Source organism: Gobio gobio (genome assembly GCF_949357685.1).
Source record: "Gobio gobio genome assembly, chromosome: 9".
Classification (NCBI taxonomy): domain Eukaryota; kingdom Metazoa; phylum Chordata; class Actinopteri; order Cypriniformes; family Gobionidae; genus Gobio; species Gobio gobio.
The window spans coordinates 55043136-55067399 of NC_137115.1; the positions used below are offsets into that span (position 1 = coordinate 55043136).

Here is a 24264-nt window from a genome sequence, read left to right on the forward strand (position 1 = left end):
GAATTTTCATTTTTGGGTGAACTAACCCTTAAGTAAGAAAAGCATTTTTTGCAGTGCTTGAGCCAATCCTTCAATGCATTGCAACGATCCCAGTTAAAAGTTGATGGATGGCAACTCCTGCACTTTATATTGAAGCTCAAATTGATTCTTCATCCACTGAGCGCTCTAATCTGCACTAGTTAAAATGGCTCTCTCGGGTGCTGATTAAATGCGACCAGTCCTGCAATGCATGCTGGTCCGGTAAAGCCCACCCTGCCTAAGTTGACAGGTTTTCAGAATGACATGTACTGTATAAAATGATGAAGGGACCCACTCATTCTGTCCTTGTGCTTGGTTTTGTCTGAATGAGGGTCAATTTGAAATGAGCGACTGGGTCTCAGGAGGTCAGAATATCTCAAAGCTTAGTTGACACTGTAATTGCTGCTTGTTTTTCAGGTTCAAATGGAGCAAACGCTATTTAAAAAGATAATTTAATGATAATAGTCTATGTGTTATGTTCCTGGTAGGGTTGTGCATGTTGATGTAGACCTGTCAGATGGGCATTGCATCATAAAAAGATATTTGTGAATGTAAAAGTTGTAAAAGTCTCACTTGTAACATATTTGCATAATTTCATTGGCTGAACAGCGTCTGCTTTGCCCCGCCCTCACACACTGCAGTCGTATCTGAGACCGGAAGAGTTTGGTTGGTGATGTTCATGTGGAGAAGATGCTGTTTCTGCTGCCAAAGCAAATCCACTTTGATGAGATTGATACGGTAAAACACACGCCATCGTTACTGTTCATATCACTGAGATTCAGATATGATGATGAGCGTTTGGTTTCTGATCAATCACAACAGACTGGGCCGTCTGACCAATCAGAGCAGAACAGGCTCATAGATAGGTGGAGTTTAGAGAGACTGAATCATTGATTGAACTGTTAAAGGTGAACTATGTAGGATTTTTGCAGTAAAATATCCAGAAACCACTAGGCCAGTGTTATATATATTTGTTCAGTTGAGTACTTAGAATATCCCAAATGTTTCCAACTATTTGTAAATCGTGAGAAAATTGCTATTTTAACCAATGAGCCGGGACGTGTGAGCTATGCGTGTGAGGGAGTCGCCTGTCGATTGCGTCATATCTGCGTCACCCTCGGTTTCCGGTTTTATTCAGTGAAACACTTTACTCTCACTGCATTGTGAACAAGTGTCATAGCAGCCGCCGAGCGAACGTCATAACTTCCTTTTCAACACACTCAGATATATCTAATACGATAAACAGAGTTGCGTTACCTCACTCATGACTGGAAAAGAGGAAGTGGCGCCGGCAACCGTGTCATAATAAAAGTCCCGCCGGCGACTATGCCATAATAACAGTCCCGCTCTTCAATCGCTCCTGCGGGCTTGCTCAGCTCCACAACACTCGCTCCTGCTCTGCTTCACTACAGTAATGTTAATAATCGCATCCATGAACATGATTTCTGCCCGAGTCCTATCCTGACTCTGTTCCACCGGCTGTGAGGTGAAGACCACATGTCCCAAGATTCTGCGCTCAAACGTGGCGTCATCAAACTACGCCTTTGTTTTGAACAGGCGACCTCTAGTGGACGGAAAACTTACATAGTGCAGCTTTAAAGACACTGAGATAAGAGCTGATGCTGTATTATACACTCACCTAAAGGATTATTATTAACACCTGTTCAATTTCTCATTAATGCAATTATCTAATCAACCAATCACATGGCAGTTGCTTCAATGCATTTAGGGGTGTGGTCCTGGTCAAGACAATCTCCTGAACTCCACACTGAATGTCGGAATGGGAAAGAAAGGAGATTTAAGCAATTTTGAGCGTGGCATGGTTGTTGGTGCCAGACGGGCCGGTCTGAGTATTTCACAATCTGCTCAGTTACTGGGATTTTCACGCACAACCATTTCTAGGGTTTACAAAGAATGATGTGAAAAGGGAAAATCATCCAGTATGCGGCAGTCCTGTGGGCGAAAATGCCTTGTTGATGCTAGAGGTCAGAGGAGAATGGGCCGACTGATTCAAGCTGATAGAAGAGCAACTTTGACTGAAATAACCACTCGTTACAACCGAGGTCTGCAGCAAAGCATTTGTGAAGCCACAACACACACAACCTTGAGGCGGATGGGCTACAACAGCAGAAGACCCCACCGGGTACCACTCATCTCCACTACAAATAGGAAAAAGAGGCTACAATTTGCACAAGCTCACCAAAATTGGACAGTTGAAGACTGGAAAAATGTTGCCTGGTCTGATGAGTCTGGATTTCTGTTGAGACATTCAGATGGTAGAGTCAGAATTTGGCGTAAACAGAATGAGAACATGGATCCATCATGCCTTGTTACCACTGTGCAGGCTGGTGGTGGTGGTGTAATGGTGTGGGGGATGTTTTCTTGGCACACTTTAGGCCCCTTAGTGCCAATTGGGCATGGTTTAAATGCCACGGCCTACCTGAGCATTGTTTCTGACCATGTCCATCCCTTTATGACCACCATGTCCCCATCCTCTGATGGCTACTTCCAGCAGGATAATGCACCGTCACAAAGCTCCAATCATTTCAAATTGGTTTCTTGAACATGACAATGAGTTCAATGGACTAAAATGGCCGCCACAGTCGCCAGATCTCAACCCAATAGAGCATCTTTGGGATGTGGTGGAACGGGAGCTTCGTGCCCTGGATGTGCATCCCACAAATCTCCATCAACTGCAAGATACTCTCCTATCAATATGGGCCAACATTTCTAAAGAATGCTTTCAGCACCTTGTTGAATCAATGCCACATAGAATTAAGGCAGTTCTGAAGGCGAAAGGGGGTCAAACACAGCATTAGTGTGTGTTCCTAATAATCCTTTAGGTGAGTGTATATATATATATATATATAATGATGAGAAAATTAAACCGTTTTTGACCTCGGAAGAAAATAAACAGTGTATGAGAACTCAGAAACAAAACTAGGAACATTTAAATGAGCATAATTGTGGCACTTTAGGGTTTTGGGTCTTTCCTCTGATGTACGATAGCAAAATATTTAGAAATCCTTATTGTCTGAATTTTTGATGACGGATAAAGTCGATGCTTCCATTTGAGTGGTTACGGGCCAATGCAATGATATTGAAATGGCCAAATATTTGCCTGGTTGATGTGTATACAGTGGTGGTGGTGATGACAAGATGTTTTTTGTGTTTTCTCTGCTCCCTTTTTCATTCGAATGCACAAGTGCATCACAGTTCCTCCTCAAGTCTTTCCTTCTCTGTGTGTGTGAGCGTTAATGACCTTCTCCTGAGGTTCCTCTCAGCGCTGCTTAAACAGATCATTTGAGAAGGCAAACAGAGCTGCTGCGAGCAGAAAACAGAGGGAGATATCTGTAATCTTACAAAACAAATGAAATCTCCAAGGCAAATACACAACCACCACACACTCCCCGTGTTTAATCCGGGCCGCATCGGGATGCACGACACGCTGAGGGTCTGACATTCAAAAAACGTCCCCGTCCGCGGCTGTTGCCCTCAGCTGCTAGATAATATACGCTAGCATGACTTTGAGAGTCCTCGGACTGTGTAAATGTCTTTGCATTTGTGTGATTTATGCAAACGTAATCATGGATGCTGTCGTGGTTTGTTTGCTGCTGCTGCGTCTGATGCAAACTTCAGTTTAATATGCAAAAATATGTGCAGTCATATGTCGATTTCCCTGTTTTATTTGTTTGTTTGAGCATTCTTAGCATCCTTTTGGCAGATTGGAGATTTCAGGAAGCCTGAAACGAACTGATTTTCAGTTATCGGCTTTCAAAAATAAATAATTATCGGTATCGACCAAAATCTCGGTAAGCGGCTTTCAAAAATAAAGATTTATCTTATCGACCAAACTTTAGGTTATTAGCTTTCAAAAATAAACTATTATCGGTATCGGACAAACTTTAGGTTATCGGATTTCAAAAATAAAGAATTATCGGTATCAGCCAAAATTTCGGTTATTAGCTTTCAAAAATAAAGAATTATCGGTATCGACCAAACTTTAGGTTATTAGCTTTCAAAAATAAACTATTATCGGTATCGGACAAACTTTAGGTTATCGGATTTCAAAAATAAAGAATTATCGGTATCAGCCAAAATTTCGGTTATTAGCTTACAAAAATAAAGAATTATCGGTATCGACCCTTTCAAAAATAAAGAATTATCGGCCTGAAAAGAAAATTTGGCCGATATATTAAAACCGATAAATAATTTATTATTTCCTCCAGCTGAGACACTTCAAATTCGCAGTGGTTTTAAATTGTTTAAAATATGATTGGAATCGCTTCAAATAAAGGAAAATGCAGTTCAGTGCAACGTGCAGAGCAAGTCTGTCATATAGACTACATAAAATTATAATGAGAACATCATATTTGTGTGTTTGGGACATACATTTTAATGGTGAGATTTTTGATTTTGTAATCAGGCTCTCAAAAATTATATAAAAATACAGATTTAGATTAATCGGCCAATATAATGGTTATATGCTTTAAAAAATAAATAATTATCGGTTATTGTATCGGACAAAATGTTGATTATCGGCTTTAAAAATTTAAGATTTATCAGTATTGGCCAAAAATATGGTTACCGGCTTTTAAAAATAAAGAATTATTGGTATCGGACAGAATTTCAGTTATCAGCTTTCAAAAATAAAGAATTATCGTATCGGCCAAAATTTCAGTTATGGGATTTCAAAAATAAAGATTTATTGGTATCGGCCAAAATTTCGGTTATTAGCTTTCAAAAATAAAGAATTATCGGTATCGGCCAAAATTTTGGTAAGCGGCTTTCAAAAATAAAGATTTATTGGTATCGACCAAAATTGTGGTTATCGGCTCTCAAAAATAAATCGTTATCGGTATCGGACAAACTTTAGGTTATCGGCCTTCAAAAATAAACAATTATCAGTATCGGCCAAAAATGTAGTTATGGCCAAAATTTCGTTTTGTTAGTTTTCAAAAATAAAGAATGATCATTATCGGCCAAAATTTCGGTTAGCGGCTTTCAAAAATAAAGATTTAACGGTATCGGACAATTTCACTTATAGGCTTTCAAAAATAAAGAATTAACGTATTGGCCAAAATTTCGGTTATTAGTTTTCAAAAATAAAGAATTATCGTATTGGCCAAAATTTCAGTTATAGGCTTTCAAAAATCAAGATTTATCGCTATCAGATAAAATTTTGGTTATTAGCTTTCAAAAATAAAGATTTATCGCTATCAGACAAAATTTTGGTTATTAGCTTTCAAAAATAAAGAATTAACATTATTGGCCAAGAATGTGGTTATCGGCTTTCAAAAATAAAGAATTATCATTATCGGTCAAAATTTTGGTTAGCGGCTTTCAAAAAGAAAGAATTAACGGCATTGGCCAAAATTTCGGTTATCAGCTTTCAAAAATAAAGAATTAACGGTATCAGACAAAATTTTGGTTATTAGCTTTCAAAAATAAAGAATTATCGTTAGCGGCCAAAATTTTGGTTAGGGGCTTTCAAAAATAAGGAATAATCAGCTATCGGCATAGGCCAAAATGTTCATAACGGTCTATCCCTAATTTTGACACATTTTTCAGATAAGACGTCACATCTTTTGTAGTTTTTGCTTCTTATAATATAATAATATTATTGCGTTTTTATTTATATAGCTTTCTCTGGGTACTCAAAGCGCTTTACATATAGAAGGGGGAAATCTCCTCAACCACCACCAATGTGCAGCTCCACCTGATGATGCGACGGCAGCCATATTGCGCCAGACGGAGTGATGAAGCCAATCAGTATATGGGGATTATTAGGAGGCCATGATGGACAGGGGCCAATGGGCAAATTTGGCCAGAATGCCGGGGTTACACCCCTACTCTTTATCGAAGGACATCCTTGGATTTTGCATGACCACAGAGAGTCAGGACCTCGGTTTAACGTCTCATCCAAAGGACAGTGCTTATGACAGTATAGCGTCCCCATCACTATACTGGGGTGTTAGGACCCACACAGGGTGAGCGCCCCCTGCTGGTCTTCCAGCTGCAACCTTTTTTCCCAGTTGGTCTCCCATCCAGATACTGACCAGCCTCAGCCCTGCTTAGCTTCCGTGGGAAACCAGTCTTGGGTTTACAGGGTGATATGGCTGCTGCTTCTTAAGTAAATGTGTCTTGATTTAAGAATGTTTAGATGTTTGTACTGGAAAACGGTCTATTATGATTATTTTCACTCTTGTCTGCCATGAAAATAGCATTTGATGCAGACATGGCGTTAAATGATAAATAAGTAATTCAGAGTCATAAGTCAAACCTCGCCTGCCTTCAAAATAATAAAATATTAATACAGCAGAAACGTAAAGATGATGCACAGCTTCTGCAAGGCGTCCACATTTATACAGTTGTCACTCATATATCGATTTCCATATTTCCACAGTTTTTCTAGCATATTTTTGTCTGTCCAATGGCAAATTGGAGATTTCAGGAAGCCTGTCATCCTGTTTAGTGATGCTAGTGGTGTAGAAATGATCCACTTCAGCTTCAGATGCACTGTGCTTGATTTAGTCGTTTTGCAGATAATACATTTTTTTTGCCAATAAACATTTGGATCTGTGTTCAAGCGCTTCAGAGTTTGGGCTCGCGTTCAGTTCTCCGGCGTTTGTCCTGATCTGATCCCGTCGCGCTCACAGCTGCTTGACTCCTCTATAATATTCAATCAGGCACGTACTGATTGCTTTAATGACAGTAATTTTCCACTTACATTGAGATGTGTTGCTATTCAGCTCAGTAGGCGAGAATGTCAAATGAAAACACTATTGATTTTGTTTACATTGATTTTTTGACATTTCAAGCCCATTAATCTTGATCACTCATAAAATTAGAATAACGAAGGGTGTTTGACAAGGCTGCCAGACTCAATTAAGCTTGGATTTCTGTTGAAATGTGTTAAAAGTTGGCCATTGATCTTGCATGTCACTTTTTCAAATCTTCAAATATTAATCTGCCTTCTCAACAATCTTTGAGTAAGCGGTTTGTTTAAAACTTAATTTATTTTTCAGAACTCTCATTAATGTAATATTTCAGACATTTTTGCCATCTATTCCAAATGTTTTGTTTAATTAAGAAAATTATCACAACTCTTCTAATCCATTTAAGACATGCAGGATTTTATGCATATATGAATTTTACAGACAAAGTATATGTTTATGGTAAAACTTTGAAATAAGGATTAATTTGTTAACATTAGTTAACTTTGAAAAAAATCTTCTAAATCATTAATTAATCTTCGTTAATGTTTAAAGCTTTACTAGCATGTTATTAAAATCAAAAGTTGCATCTGTTAATTAGGGATGCACTGATATTCAATTTTTCCCAATACCGATAATTCTTTATATTTGAAAGCTGATAACCGATATATTTGCTGATTAATCTAAATCCAAATATTTATATAATTTGAGACAAAATCAAGTCTCACCATTAAAAGCCATGTCCCAAGCACAGAATTATGATGTTCTCTTATTATAATTTTATGTAGTCTATATGAGAGACTTGTGCTGCACATGTTGCACCTAATTGTATTTTTCTTTTTTAAGTGATTCCAATCATATTTCAAGAGATTCAAAACCATATACAGATAACATTACAAATGAACATATATCGGCCAATACGATAACATTAAAAATTAAAATATATCAGCCGATACCGATAACATTAAAAATGAACATATATCAGCCGATACGATAACATTAAAAATGAACATATATCGGCCGATATGATAACATTAAAAATGGACATACAGCAATGGAAAAAATTAAGAGACCACTTAACATTGATTTCTCATTGTTAAGTGGTCTCTTAATTTTTTCCAGAGCTGTATATTGGGCCGATACCGATAACATTACAAATGAACATATATCAGGCCGATACCGATAACATTACAAATGAACATATATCAGTCCGATACCGATAACATTATAAATGAACATATATCAGCCGATACCGATAACATTACAAATGAACTTATATCGGCCAACACCGGTAACATTACAAATGAACATATATCAGCCGATACCGATAACATTAAAAATGAACATATATCGGGCCGATACCGATAACATTGCAAATGGACATATATCAGGCCGATACTGATAACATTACAAATGAACATATATTGGGCCGATACCCCAATATGGTGGCCGATATATCGTGCATCCCTACTGTTAATATTATTTAATGGACCTGAGCTGACATGAACTAACAATGAGCAGTTACCTAACATTTAGATTAATAAATAATGTAACATGTATTGAATTAGAATTATGATGTTCTCTTATTATAATTTTATGTAGTCTATATGACAGACTTGTGCTGCACATGTTGCACTTAATTGTATTTTTCTTTTTTAAGTGATTCCAATCATATTTCAAGAGATTCAAAACCATATACAGATAACATTACAAATGAACATATATCGGCCGATACGATAACATTAAAAATTAAAATATATCAGCCGATACCGATAACATTAAAAATGAACATATATCAGCCGATACGATAACATTAAAAATGAACATAAATCGGCCGATATGATAACATTAAAAATGGACATACAGAAATGGAAAAAATTAAGAGACCACTTAACATTGATTTCTCATTGTTAAGTGGTCTCTTAATTTTTTCCAGAGCTGTATATTGGGCCGATACCGATAACATTACAAATGAACATATATCAGGCCGATACCGATAACATTACAAATTAACATATATCAGCCGATACCGATAACATTATAAATGCACATATATTTGATGATACCGATAACATTACAAATGAACATATATCAGGCCGATACCGATAACATTACACATGAACATATATCAGGCCGATACCGATAACATTACAAATGAACATATATCAGGCTGATACCGATAACATTACAAATGAACATATATCAGGCCGATACCGATAACATTACAAATGAACATATATTTGTTGATACCGATAACAATACAACTGAACATATATCGGCTGATACCGATAACATTGCAAATGAACATATATCAGGCCGATACCGATAACATTACAAATGAACATATATTTGTTGATACCGATAACAATACAACTGAACATATATCGGCTGATACCGATAACATTACAAATGAACATATATCAGGCCGATACGATAACAATAATATGGACATATTTCGGGCCGATACGATAACATTACAAATGAACATATATCAGGCCGATACCGATAACATTACAAATGAACTTATATCGGCCAACACCGGTAACATTACAAATGAACATATATTGGGGCGATACCGATAACATTGCAAATGGACATATATCAGCCGACACGATAACATTACAAATGAACATATATTGGGCCGATACCGATAACATTGCAAATGGACATATATCAGGCCGATACTGATAACATTACAAATGAACATATATTGGGCCGATACCCCAATATGGTGGCCGATATATTGTGCATCCCTACTGTTAATATTATTTAATGGACCTGAGCTGACATGAACTAACAATGAGCAGTTACCTAACATTTAGATTAATAAATAATGTAACAGATGTATTGAATTAGAATTATGATGTTCTCTTATTATAATTTTATGTAGTCTATATGACAGACTTGTGCTGCACATGTTGCACTTAATTGTATTTTTCTTTTTTAAGTGATTCCAATCATATTTCAAGAGATTCAAAACCATATACAGATAACATTACAAATGAACATATATCGGCCGATACGATAACATAAAAAATTTAAATATATCAGCCGATACCGATAACATTAAAAATGAACATATATCAGCCGATATACGATAACATTAAAAATGGACATACAGCAATGGAAAAAATTAAGAGACCACTTAACATTGATTTCTCATTGTTAAGTGGTCTCTTAATTTTTTCCAGAGCTGTATATTGGGCCGATACCGATAACATTACAAATGAACATATATCAGGCCGATACTGATAACATTACAAATGAACATATATCAGCCGATACCGATAACATTACAAATTAACATATATCAGGCCGATACGATAACAATAATATGGACATATATCAGGCCGATACGATAACATTACAAATGAACATATATCAGGCCAATACCGGTAACATTACAAATGAACATATATCAGGCCGATACTGATAACATTACAAATGAACATATATCAGCCGATACCGATAACATTACAAATTAACATATATCAGGCCGATACGATAACAATAATATGGACATATATCAGGCCGATACGATAACATTACAAATGAACATATATCAGGCCAATACCGGTAACATTACAAATGAACATATATCAGGCCAATACCGGTAACATTACAAATGAACATATATCGGGCTGATACCGATAACATTGCAAATGGACATATATCGGGCCGATACTGATAACATTACAAATGAACATATATTGGGCCGATACCCCAATATGGTGGCCGATATATCGTGCATCCCTACTGTTAATATTATTTAATGGACCTGAGCTGACATGAACTAACAATGAGCAGTTACCTAACATTTAAATTAATAAATAATGTAACAGATGTATTGCTTGCAAGTTAATATAAGTGAATGCATTTACTTACATGAACTAATAAGAACTCCATAAGATCATTGTAAAGGGCAACCATTTTTTATTATAAAGTGATTTTGATCATCTCATTTAAATCACGTTTGTCATGCTATAGTTGATGTATTTCCCCAACTGCAGCTTCTTTACATTATTTCTTTGTGAAGCGATGAATAGGTTTCATAAGAGGCCTAGTAGTTTGACTGTTTCTGCACTGATGTCAGACTACATGATGTGATATTGTGGGCACACCGCTCACCCGTACACATTGTGGGTTAAATTACTTGACCACTTCGGGTCAGTCTCACCCACAGCCAAGCAACACATTAGTAGTTAATCTGGTAACACCACTACACTTCATGAAATATCAATTTAGTTACACCTGAAGTTGTTTCAACCCTGGAGGGAAAACAATCCTTCAGGGGTTGCTCTGATTTGTTTTCTAAGATGGAGATGCAACAATGCAAATTATATTGTGTGTTAACTTTAGTTAATGCACTGTGAACTAACATGAACCTTTGTTTTTATCAACAGTCAAACCAAAAGTGATTCAGACAGCAGATATAATGTTTTACTAGTGTGTGCAGGACACTATAGTTCATTTCTGTAAGTGATGAGAGCAAAATAAAGTAAACGGACATATTATACCCAAAAAAATCTTCATACAGTGACTACCAGTTAAACTGCTAAACATTTGAGACACTTTGAGCTGAGCATGTTTTGCTGAAGTGTTTGTTCTTTAATTGCTAATGCGACCTTTGACCCCACAGACTGAACAAAATTAAGCATCGGTTGAGCTAAACTGGTATTATCTGATTGTGTTCTTAAATCTAACAGCTGATTGGTTGATTGTGATCCATTACATCCCTTTCTATCAAAGTAGTCTGACATTATCAAGATGAATTTGTTCTGACAGTTTAACTCTGAGACCTTGTCATATTTTATTACCATTTTCTAAACTATAGTGAATAAACTGTGATAATGTGAGAAAAGTGTCTGAATAAATTTAGGTTTGACTGTATATTGTTCATCATGTAAACTAATGCATTGGTTCCTAAACTTACTGTAAAGTGTTCCTGATATTTTTGCACCTTTTTTATTTGCAAATCTGTGACTTTCTTTCGGAGTCATAAGTCAAAACTAGCCTGCTTACAAAATAATAAAATATTTATACCGCAGAAACGTTAAGATGATGTACAGCTGCTGCACAGCGTCTACATTTATTCTACAGGTACGAGGGTTTCGGTGAGAAAATCAATTATTAGGCTGTTGGTCTGTAACTTTACAAGGAACTGCAACATACACATCTGCTGTCATAAACACACAGTACACCTTTATATTATTATAAGACCACAAATGCTTTTAAGAAGAATTAAGTGCAACTCTATTTTGTTAACATTAATTAATGCATTAACTAACAATCAGCAAAATATTTTACAGCATTTATTAACCTTTGTTAATGTTGCAGTGCATTAAATAGTATTAAAATATGCAAAAATGAATAAGTAAATGTTGAGATGAACATTGACTAAGAGTAATAAATGCGATATTGTTCATTGTTTGTTCATGTTATTTAATGTAGTTAATAAATGAAACCTTATTGTATTTGTTTACTCACTTTCAACCCCCATTGTACTGATATCATGTCTGTAGTGTATGTAAATGTTTACTCGTTCTCGGTGTTTCCTGGACCAAGAAATTCACGTTTATTTGTCAGCAAATCTCAGCGGATAACGCATTTAACTTTTGACAGCTGCAGGTCTTTCGTGAAAACTACAGATTGTACTACTGCATTTTTGTAATCACTGAAAATTGTATTGTACTATATACACTCTTTAAACTGCATTATGGTAAAAAAAAAAAAAAGGAACACAATGGCAGCATCCAGAATCGCATTCTTCCCTACTATATAGCATGGCTATACCACGTCTTGAACATTGGGGGGGGGGGGGGGGCAATTTTTTTTTAATAAGGCATAAAGAAACAGAACAGTGAATGGAATTTTCTTATTGGGCCGATAACGTAACATTAAAACTTAACATATAACATCCGATACGATAACATTAAAAATGACTATATATCGTCCGATACGATAACATTATAAATGAACATATATCAGGCCGATACCGATAACATTATAAATGAACATATATCAGGCCGATACCGATAACATTACAAATGAACATATATCAGCCGATACCGATTACATTACTAATGAACATATATCAGCTGATACCGATAACATTACAAATGAACATATATCAGGCTGATACCGATAACATTACAAATGAACATATATCAGCCGATACCGATAACATTAAAAATGTATATATATCGTCCGATACCGATAACATAAAAAATGAACATATATCGGCCGATACCGATAACATTAAAAATTTATATATATCGTCCAATTCGATAACATAAAAAAATTAACATATATCGGCCGATACCGATAACATAAAAAATGAACATATATATCAGGCCGATACTGATAACATTAAAAATGAATATATATCAGGCCGATATGATACTGAAACTAAAAATCTCTGGCGTGTATGAAATGCGCTATACACGTAAACTCGACGCACATTAAGTCTAATAACAAGCACAAACTGTTAAATAGAATTTGAAGTCAAATGTATCTGTCCTACACCGTTTCTACTTTACCACAGTAAATGATGGGGGTATACTCCTAATTAAAAGCAAACAAAGGTAGAAACATTTAAAATCCCCAGCGAGAGACGAAAATCAAGATTTGGGAAAATAAATAAGAGATTCCATGTCCAGTAGAATAAAATGGAGTAAGCCTATTGTTTAATTCGTGGAAAATGGTGACCAGATCGTAAAATGCAAAGCATAAATTTGGCTCACCTCACAAAGCCTACCTTTTTCGGCATGAATCCATATGTTGTGTTTCCATGGCTGCGATGTAACATTTAATTGTGAACCTATTATTTATTTGGTAAATAAAGCTTTGTGCTTCACTCGTGTCATAATATTCCCGTAAAACAGCTTCACATACAAAAATGAGTCTTTTGGCTGACCACCGCCGGTGCTACTCAGCCACCGAGGTGGTGCATTTGTCACATTTACCGGCACATTTACAGCCCTAATATCGGCCGATACGATAACATTAAAAATGAACATATATCGGCTGATACCGATAACATTAAAAATTAACATATATCGGCTGATACCGATAACATTAAAAATTAACACATATTGGCCGATAACGATAACATTAGAAATGAACATATATCGGCTGATACCGATAACATTAAAAATTAACATATATCGGTTGATATGACAACATAAAAAATAACATATATTGGCCGATACCGATAACATTAAAAATGAACATATATCGGCTGATACGGATAACATTAAAAATTTACATATATTGGCCGATACCGATAACATTACAAATTAACATATATTGGCCGATACCGATCACACAAAAAATGTACATATATCGGCTGATAGGACAACATAAAAAATTTACATATATTGGCTGATACGATAACATTAAAAATGAACATATATCGGCTGATACGATAACATAAAAAATTAAAACATATCAGCTGGTACGATAACATAAAAAATAAAATACATCGGCTGATACTCATAACATTAAAAATGAACAAATATCAGGCCGATAACATTAAAAATCAACACATATCAGCGATACCGATAACATAAAAAATGTACATATATTGGCCGATACGATAACATTAAAAATGAACACATATCGGCCGATAATATGAACAATTTACATATATCGGCCGATACCGATAACATAAAAAATGTACTTATATCGGGCCAATAACGATATGGTGGCTCATATATCGTGATTCCCTACTTGTCTGTTTTCTCTAGTCGGGCAGCGCCGATTAAATTATTTTTTTCACCTTTCTATCTACTGCATAGGCAGTCCAGTTTTATTGAATGCCCATTTTACCAGCGGTTTAATGTCCGATTAGTTTTGATTGATTTTGTATACCGTATGCATAGTTGACGCTGTCATAAGCACACATTGAATATGGCAATATTTTAAATGTTGTTTTGACTCTATAAACATCTCCTGATCTGTCTCTCGGCTCATATTCTCTAGACGTGGCGTGTTTGTAATTTGTCGGATAAGGAACGTTAAGCATTCGCCCCCCGCGAGGCATTAATCTGATGTTCTCACTGGGTTCATTCGTTCAGAATGGAGAGAGACGCTGAAAGCTTCATTTACTCCTCAGACTATTGTCATTGGTCAATCTGTTTTCATGACAGCTGTGTTAGAATAGGATAATAGAGCCTGGCCTTTCTTAAATAATTGCTTTTGCATGAACAAAATGAGATGCTTTAGACGTTTTGTGGTCCATGCATATAAATAACCGCATTTTTACAGGTTTGGAACAACATGAGGTTGAGTAAATAATGACAGAATGTATCTTTAACATTCAATGCTGGTGTCGTCTGTATGGATTTCTGTAGAGCTATGAGGCAGAAATGTGGATTCTGCTCAGAAATCTGCCCTGAGGTAATATAGTCTGCGTTTGATTCGTCCTGTGGGTTTCAAATGCTTCTTATCCACTCCCTGGAGCACATAAGACAGCTCAGGTGTTCATTCCCAGAATCCTTTGCTACAGCTGGCTGAAGATTATTGATGATTCATTCTTTGATCGGGTGACATGTAATGTGTCTGTCAGATGTCTGCCACCACCGCTGGTTCTTCTTTTCATAAGGAAATCTCACCTCAAAGGCTATTTCACTTTTGTTTATTAGTGTACCTGTCCAGGGGATTTCACCGATATTCTTAGAAGCCAATGATGTTTCGCTTGAATTATCCACTCTAATGAAAGCTTTTCTCCACAGATTGCTGATGTGCTGGGCAGAATGAAGCCAAGTGTCCTCCTTACACTGGTAAACTCTTGCTTCTTCACACTCACACAAAGTTTTTTTTTAACGATTGTATCAACTACAAGTGACTGTTAAAAATGTATTGTCATTGAATCATTCAATCAGTAGATTCATTCAAAAACGCTGATTCATCCAGTAATGAAACAAGTGAAGTCTTTATGAGTGAGTCATTGAATCATTCATTCAGTAGATTCATTCAAAAACGCTGATTCATCCAGTTATGAAACAAGTCTATATGAGTGAGTCATTGAATCATTCATTCAGTAGATTCATTCAAAAACACTGATTCATCCAGTTATGAAACAAGTGAAGTCTTTATGAGTGAGTCATTGAATCATTCATTCAGTAGATTCATTCAAAAACGCTGATTCATCCAGTTATAAAACAAGTCTATATGAGTGAGTCATTGAATCATTCATTCAGTAGATTCATTCAAAAACGCTGATTCATCCAGTTATGAAACAACAAGTGAAGTCTTTATGAGTGAGTCATTGAATCATTCATTCAGTAGATTAATTCAAAAACGCTGATTTATCCAGTAATGAAACAAGTGAAGTCTTTATGAGTGAGTCATTGAATCATTCACTCAAGAGATTAATTAAAAAACGCTGATTCATCCAGTAATGAAACAAGTGAAGTCTTTATGAGTTAGTCATTGAATCATTCACTCAAGAGTTCATTCAACAACGCTGATTCATCCAGTAATGAAACAAGTGAAGTCTTTATGAGTGAGTTATTGAATCATTCATTCAAGAGATTCATTCAAAAATGCTGATTCATCCAGTAATGAAACAAGTGAAGTCTTTATGAGTGAGTCATTGAATCATTAACTCAAGAGTTCATTCAAAAACGCTGATTCATCCAGTTATGAAACAACAAGTGAAGCCTTTATGAGTGAGTCATTGAATCATTCATTCAGTAGATTCATTCAAAAACGCTGATTTATCCAGTAATGAAACAAGTTGAAGTCTTTATGAGTGAGTCATTGAATCATTCACTCAAGAGATTAATTCAAAAATGCTGATTCATCCAGTAATGAAACAAGTGAAGTCTTTATGAGTGAGTCATTGAATCATTAACTCAAGAGTTCATTCAAAAACGCTGATTCATCCAGTTATGAAACAACAAGTGAAGTCTTTATGAGTGAGTCATTGAATCATTCACTCAAAGAGTTCATTCAAAAACGCTGATTCATCCAGTAATGAAACAAGTGAAGTCTTTATGAGTGAGTCATTGAAACATTCATTCAGTAGATTCATTCAAAAACGCTGATTCATCCAGTAATGAAACAAGTGAAGTCTTTATGAGAGTCATTGAATCATTCATTCAGTAGATTCATTCAAAAATGCTGATTCATCCAGTAATGAAACAAGTGAAGTCTTTATGAATGAGTCATTGAATCATTCATTCAGTAGATTCATTCAAAAACGCTGATTTATCCAGTAATGAAACAAGTGAAGTCTTTATGAGTGATTCATTGAATCATGCATTCAGTAGATCATTCAAAAATGCTGATTCATCCAGTAATGAAACAAGTGAAGTCTTTATGAGTGAGTCATTGAATCATTCACTCAAGAGTTCATTCAAAAACGCTGATTCATCCAGTAATGAAACAAGTGAAGTCTTTATGAGTGAGTCATTGAATCATTCACTCAAGAGTTAATTCAACAACGCTGATTCATCCAGTAATGAAACAAGTGAAGTCTTTATGAGTGAGTTATTGAATCATTCATTCAAGAGATTCATTCAAAAATACTGATTCATCCAGTAATGAAACAAGTGAAGTCTTTATGAGTGAGTCATTGAATCATTCATTCAGTAGATTAATTCAAAAACGCTGATTCATCCAGTTATGAAACAAGTCTATATGAGTGAGTCATTGAATCATTCATTCAGTAGATTCATTCAAAAACACTGATTCATCCAGTTATGAAACAAGTGAAGTCTTTATGAGTGAGTCATTGAATCATTCATTCAGTAGATTCATTCAAAAACGCTGATTCATCCAGTTATAAAACAAGTCTATATGAGTGAGTCATTGAATCATTCATTCAGTAGATTCATTCAAAAACGCTGATTCATCCAGTTATGAAACAACAAGTGAAGTCTTTATGAGTGAGTCATTGAAACATTCATTCAGTAGATTCATTCAAAAACGCTGATTCATCCAGTAATGAAACAAGTGAAGTCTTTATGAGTGAGTCATTGAATCATTCATTCAGTAGATTCATTCAAAAATGCTGATTCATCCAGTAATGAAACAAGTGAAGTCTTTATGAATGAGTCATTGAATCATTCATTCAGTAGATTCATTCAAAAATGCTGATTTATCCAGGAATGAAACAAGTGAAGTCTTTATGAGTGAGTCATTGAATCATTCACTCAAGAGATTAATTCAAAAACGCTGATTCATCCAGTAATGAAACAAGTGAAGTCTTTATGAGTGAGTCATTGAATCATTCACTCAAGAGTTCATTCAACAACGCTGATTCGTCCAGTTATGAAACAAGGGAAGTCTTTATAAATGAGTTATTGAATCATTCACTCAAGAGATTCGTTCAAAAACACTGATTCATCCAGTAATGACACAAGTGACGTCTATATGATTAAGTCATTGAATCATACATTCAAGAGATTTGTTCAAAAACACTGATTCATCCAGTTATGAAACAAGTCTATATGAGTGAGTCATTGAATCATTCACTCAATAGATTCATTCAAAAACGCTGATTCATCCAGTAATGAAACAAGTGAAGTCTTTATGAGTGATTCATTGAATCATGCATTCAGTAGATTTGTTCAAAAACACTGATTCATCGAGTAATGACACAAGTGAAGTCTTTATGAGTGAGTCATTGAATCATTCACTCAATAGTTCATTCAAAAACGCTGATTCATCCAGTTATGAAACAAGTGAAGTCTTTATGAGTGAGTCATTGAATCATTCACTCAATAGTTCATTCAAAAACGCTGATTCATCCAGTTATGAAACAAGTGAAGTCTAAATGAATGAGTCATTGAATCATTCATTCAGTAGATTCGTTCAAAAACGCTGATTCATCCAGTTATGAAACAAGTCTATAAGAGTGAGTCAATGAATCATTCACTCAAGAGATTCATTCAGATGAATTAAACTGATCTGAATGAATTAATCTGTTCAGAATCATGGTAGAATCCTGATCTCTGTTTGAAACAAAAAAATCTTCATAATCTTGTAGCTCTAATGCTGTTAGGAACTATGGGAAATTGTGATATTCAGACATCCAGACTGCTAGTAACAGTGTGACTGAACTTCTGTTGTGTTTCTGTGAGTAGAGATAATGAGCAGGTTTAATGTGTGTGTGTGTGTGTGTGTGTCTGTGTGTGTGTAGCGAGGAGTGAACACTGACAGCGGCAGCACCTGTCGGGAGGCGTCCTTTGAAGGCATCAGCCAGTGAGTTTCATCCATTATTCAGAGTTCGCTTCCTGAAACTCATTCCAGGGAAAGTAGCGCATGTGTCCAACATGTGCTCGGATAAAACACGGATGCCGGAAAAGAAGATTAGAGACGTTTTGAGAGATTAGTGATTACTGGAACGATTATACATGAGTGACATTGCATTAGATGCATATGTCATCTGTTTTAAACAAAGAGCACAAACACAACATCAGGGGCGTTGAAGTGTTCAAACGCTAGTGCTGGAAGTGTCAGGATTGTGTGACACAAAACATAATCAGGGTTTCTGCGAGTCTTAAAAAGGTCTTAGACAAGAGAAGGCCTTAAAATGCTCCGAAATCAGTTCAGAAAGTCTTAAATTCATTCATTCATGCATTGCAATAAATGAATATCTTCCTCAGTATTTTTATCCTGTTTTCCAATACAAATATCTAAAGTTTAAATCAAGATTTGCAGTGCAAGTCTGTCATGTCGGCTACATAAAATTATAACAAGAACATTATCATGTGTGTGTGTGTTTGGGACATGCTTTTAATGGTGAGACTTTTGATTTTGTTATCAGGCTCTCAAAAATTAGGGATGCACCGAATCCAGATTTGTGGGGTTCGGCCGAATACCGAATCCACTGGTTAAGATTCTGCCAAATCCGAAACCGAATACCAAATCCTACTCCCATTTTCACAGTAAACTTTTTAGGAAAATAGGTAGATAATATACTATATCTCTTTACATAAATACTATTTTCTAGGTACTTAAAACAATCATTTCGTTATTTTTACTAACCCAAATAATGACTCATCCGCTAGTTTGCATGTGAGGGGGAAAAATAGGTTCCTTCCACTTAAGAGTTGAGCTCTTTTTATTTTAATATATCTCTTTACATAAATACTATTTTCTACTTTTAAAAAAATAATTTCGTTATTTTACCAACCCAGTGTTTTGCATGTGAAACTGTTTCACGTGAATATTACCACAGGAGTGAAGCACAAAGCTTTGTTTAGCCTAGAAAGGAAATAATGGTCAGATAACACTTTTTCATTCTGCTTTGCGATCTGGACCTGGTCACTCGATTTTCCGTGAATTTTAACAATAGGCCTAGTCTATTTTATCCCAATGGACATGGACATCTCGTTTCTTTTCCCAAATCTTCACTCGCACCCATTTTCGCAGGGGATTATAAACGTTTCTTCCTTTCGTTTGCTTATAATTAAGTCTATTATAACTATTCACATCCTTTACTGTGGTAAAGTATAAAAAACACTGTTGGACGAATACCTTTTTACTTCAAATATTATTTAACACAGTTTGTTCTTGTTATTAAACTTGGTAAGGCGCGTCAAGTTTGGTTTATTTGAATAGCGCATTTCACACACGCCGGTGATTTTTAGTTTCGTTTTCTCTGGCAGTGAATAATCAAACATTGCCTAAATGTCTTGACCCTGTGGAAGATAAAATCCGCTCTTCAGACATTTTACAACAAGTGTTGCTTTGCGGAAATCAGGAGAAAACATGAAGACGAAGATATTCTAAAAGTTGTCTATTCAGCTTGTGTCCCACATTCCTCTCAAAGCGCAGAGCGGTATATGACGCATCTTTGCGGGGAAATAGTATGAATCAAATATTTTTCTAACTAATATTTAATTTCCTTATATTCTTGAGGTGACCATTATTTACTGAAAATCGTTTAAATGTTTCATAGGCTGTGTTGTTTCACTGACGGAAGTGCTCAAATAAACACGCATGCTTATGGATGTTTCAGCCTCAAATGATTTCAAAATGTAGGCTATATATATCTGGCATAGACTACAGTATTTAAAATAGCATATATGCATTAGTTACCTTCTCAATTTAATTTACAGAGCAATCCCTGCTAAGTTTTTAGTTTAACTAATACTATAGAAGAGGATTAGTGTGTGTCGCACTCACAACAGACTCACAACGGGGGTGTGACGATGATATCGTCCATCGGCACAACCCTAGCGAGGCGTTATATCTGTATTATGAGATGGTGGTCCAGTGGGTTAAACATTGGAACTGATATGCAGAAGGTTGCTGGTTCGATCCCAGCGGTCACCACCAGTGTGTCCTTGAGCAAGGCACTTTTCTCCATGTTGCTCCTGTAATAAGGGACTGTAAGTCGCTTTGGATAAAAGCGTCTGCCAAATGCATAAATATTAATATATTATTGGGGCACCAGTGCGATCTGAAGCCTTGTTTAAAGGTGAACTATGTAGGATTTTTGCAGTAAAATATCCAGAAACCACTAGGCCAGTGTTATATATTTTGTTCAGTTGAGTACTTAGAATATTCCAAATGTTTCCAACTATTTGTAAATCGTGAGAAATTGCTATTTTACCCAAGGAGCCGGGACGTGTGAGCTATGCGTGTGAGGGAGTCGCCTGTCGATTGCGTCATATCTGCGTCACCCTCGGTTTCCGGTTTTATTCAGTGAAACACTTTACTCTCACTGCAGTGTGAACAAGTGTCATAGCAGCCGCTGAGTGAACGTCATAACTTCCTTTTCAACACACTCAGATATATCTAATACGATAAACAGAGCTGCATTACCTCATACTCATGACTGGAAAAGAGGAAGTGGCGCCGGCAACCGTGTCATAATAAAAGTCCCGCCGGCGACTATGTCATAATAACAGTCCCGCTCTTCAATCGCTCCTGCGGCCTTGCTCAGCTCCACAACACTCGCTCCTGCTCTGCTTCACTACAGTAATGTTAATAATCGCATCCATGAACATGATTTCTGCCCGAGTCCTATCCTGACTCTGTTCCACCGGCTGTGAGGTGAAGACCACATGTCCCAATATTCTGCGCTCAAACGTGGTGTCATCAAACTACGCCTTTGTTTTGAACAGGCGACCTCTAGTGGACGGAAAACTTACATAGTGTAGCTTTAAGGGTTTTCGTAGTGTGGTTTTGGTTAAGTTTACTAAAGTTAACATTGTCATGCATGTTCTTCTTGCCGCTGTTTCTTGATGGTTTCCCTTTGTCGTTTCAAAGAAAAGCACAACAGAGAGCGCAGAAGGCGCGCGCACTGGACGCTCACACCGCGATGCGGAGACAGACGAAAGTACAGACTAACAGAGTAACCCATATCACTTAGGGCGTTTTCACACATACCTTGTTTGGTTCGGATTTTCAAACTTTTCAGTTTGGTCCGAATCAAAATTACAGATATGAAACCTCCCCCGTACCACGGTCCGAACCAAACAGACGAAATTTGGTCCGACAAAAAGAGGTCGGTCCAGATCAAACTGAACAAAGGTTCGGTTCGTTTCTAGTTTGAAAGCAGTTTCTGTATGGTTCGGACTTTCAGACCATTTACAGGAAGTTCCTGTTTATGTTTAAATATTATAATCTTATTTTTAAATTTCATCTAGGCTACATTGATAATGAAAATTGAAAAGATGCGCAATATGTCAGAAGACAGAAATGATTTTGAAAGAAATTTTGAATGATTTTGCTTAGAAAGCCTTTCTTTAATGTGAATTTCATTTTGTATAAATTGTATCTTAATTTTAATCAACGTTTAATCCGATAATTGCCTGGATTTAATTAATAAGAAGCAAATAGTCTATAGCAGACAATAATCGCGGGAGCGATCACATGCTTTGCACATGAACTGGAGCGCGTCTCAAATAAACCCAAACTCAGCAGCTACTCGTCTCACAAACATGAGAAATATGTGTATATAAAGCTTGAAATGTCCACTTGTAAACGTAACAAAAAGAAAATAGTCCAGCAATGCGCACTGTTCAATAGTGGCAACGATATGCGTCCATTCATTCATTCATGTCAAAGACGCTGACGTCAGACGCACGTCCGTTTACAAACCAATCAATGTCCAGATGCCGCCCACATAGATGATGACGACAGGACGCAAGTGTGTCATGTAAAGTTCTTTAGTGCGCTCGCATTAATTGCAATGTGAAACCAAACCAAAACTAACCGAATGTATAAAATTGATCAAAACATGAACTTAGTTTCGGACTTTCAGGTGTGAAAACGCCCTCAGACATGTTACTAAAAAACATGCAGGTTGAGGTAGGCCTGCTATATTTATTTGACAAAAAACTATTCCGGTTTCTTCAAAACTTCAAACGAATTCAGTGTATTTTCGTTTTATCATCTTAAGGCCTTAAATTCCATCTTAAATTCGCATGCGAAATTTTTGCACGTCAAAAAATAAATTTGACCTCACGTTGTGTCAATAACGCTTGCACACTGCCTCCGAAACTTTCGTCCGTCAAAAAAAAAATCGGAACAGGTTCGATTTTCTGTGTTTTTCGCATCCGTTTTTCCATCTACAGCTGATGCCCAAACTAAAACTGCTGGCAATGCTGGTGAATGAATCGCCAGTGCTCAGATACCTACAATTATATATACAAATATTATCAAATATTATCATAAATATTATCAAAAATACTACAATATCACAGCTATAATTATAGCCACCAACTCCCTGTAAACCGTGTGTGTGTGTGTGTGTGTGTGTGTGTGTGTGTGTGTGTGTGTGTGTTGTGTGCGCGCGCAGATCCTAGACATACTGCCAGTCTCTGTTCAGGATTGGTAATTGGTGGTCTTCTTTTTAATATGTGGCTCCAGTATCGCGAGCAAAGCATCAAATGAAGCCACTGACATTCAACTTTGAATCGGTCTGGATAATCCGCAGCTCCTTGATAATGAGGTGGAAGACGGCATTTTGTGTTGTTTTGCGTTTTTTTTCGTAACGCATTCATTAATACGCATCGGACTCAGTGTGCAAGGTCTCTGTGCGTGACAAAGGCCTTTAATTTGGTAATTATTTAAGTGAAAAATATTTATTATTTTTATTTATATTTTATCTGTATGCTGCTGTTTGCACGGTAAAATAAACCCTTTTTTTTTCTTTTTAACAGCAGACACTCGTATTTTTATTTAATGCCAATTCAATATTATAATCTTATCAGTCAATGGTTAATAATCGGATAATGAGCAGCGGTTGTCGGTTGGGAAAATTAACCGAGATGAGCATTCCTACAGCAGTGTATTTTTAACTTAATTCAATTTAAATGAAGAATAGGCCACATTATGCCAGGATGACTGTCCTTCCTTTGCTGTTCCTGAAGTTGCTGTCTGTAGATTCCCTCATTCTTTTGGATGTTTCATACTCAAATGTTTTAACAGCGGCTGTTGTTTAGGGTCCTTATCACTACGAGACAAATCGGCATTGCAAACTGAACATGTAGCTCGACTTGAATCGCCATCTTTTGACTGAAAGTACTGCCAAACAACACGTTTTCTGCTCACAAGTTCCATT

At 36.2% G+C, this 24264-nt stretch overlaps 1 protein-coding gene across 5 annotated transcripts in view; it reads left to right on the forward strand.

The window, feature by feature from the left end:
* pepd (peptidase D) overlaps positions 1–24264 on the forward strand; it is a 161275-nt gene that overhangs the window by 30269 nt on the left and 106742 nt on the right. For all 5 annotated transcript variants that reach the window (XM_079825836.1, XM_079825839.1, XM_079825840.1 and 2 more), the window contains exons 5-6: positions 15470–15517; positions 18886–18947. In XM_079825836.1, coding sequence (XP_079681962.1) covers positions 15470–15517; positions 18886–18947 — 110 coding nt within the window. The remainder of the gene's footprint in view (positions 1–15469; positions 15518–18885; positions 18948–24264) is intronic.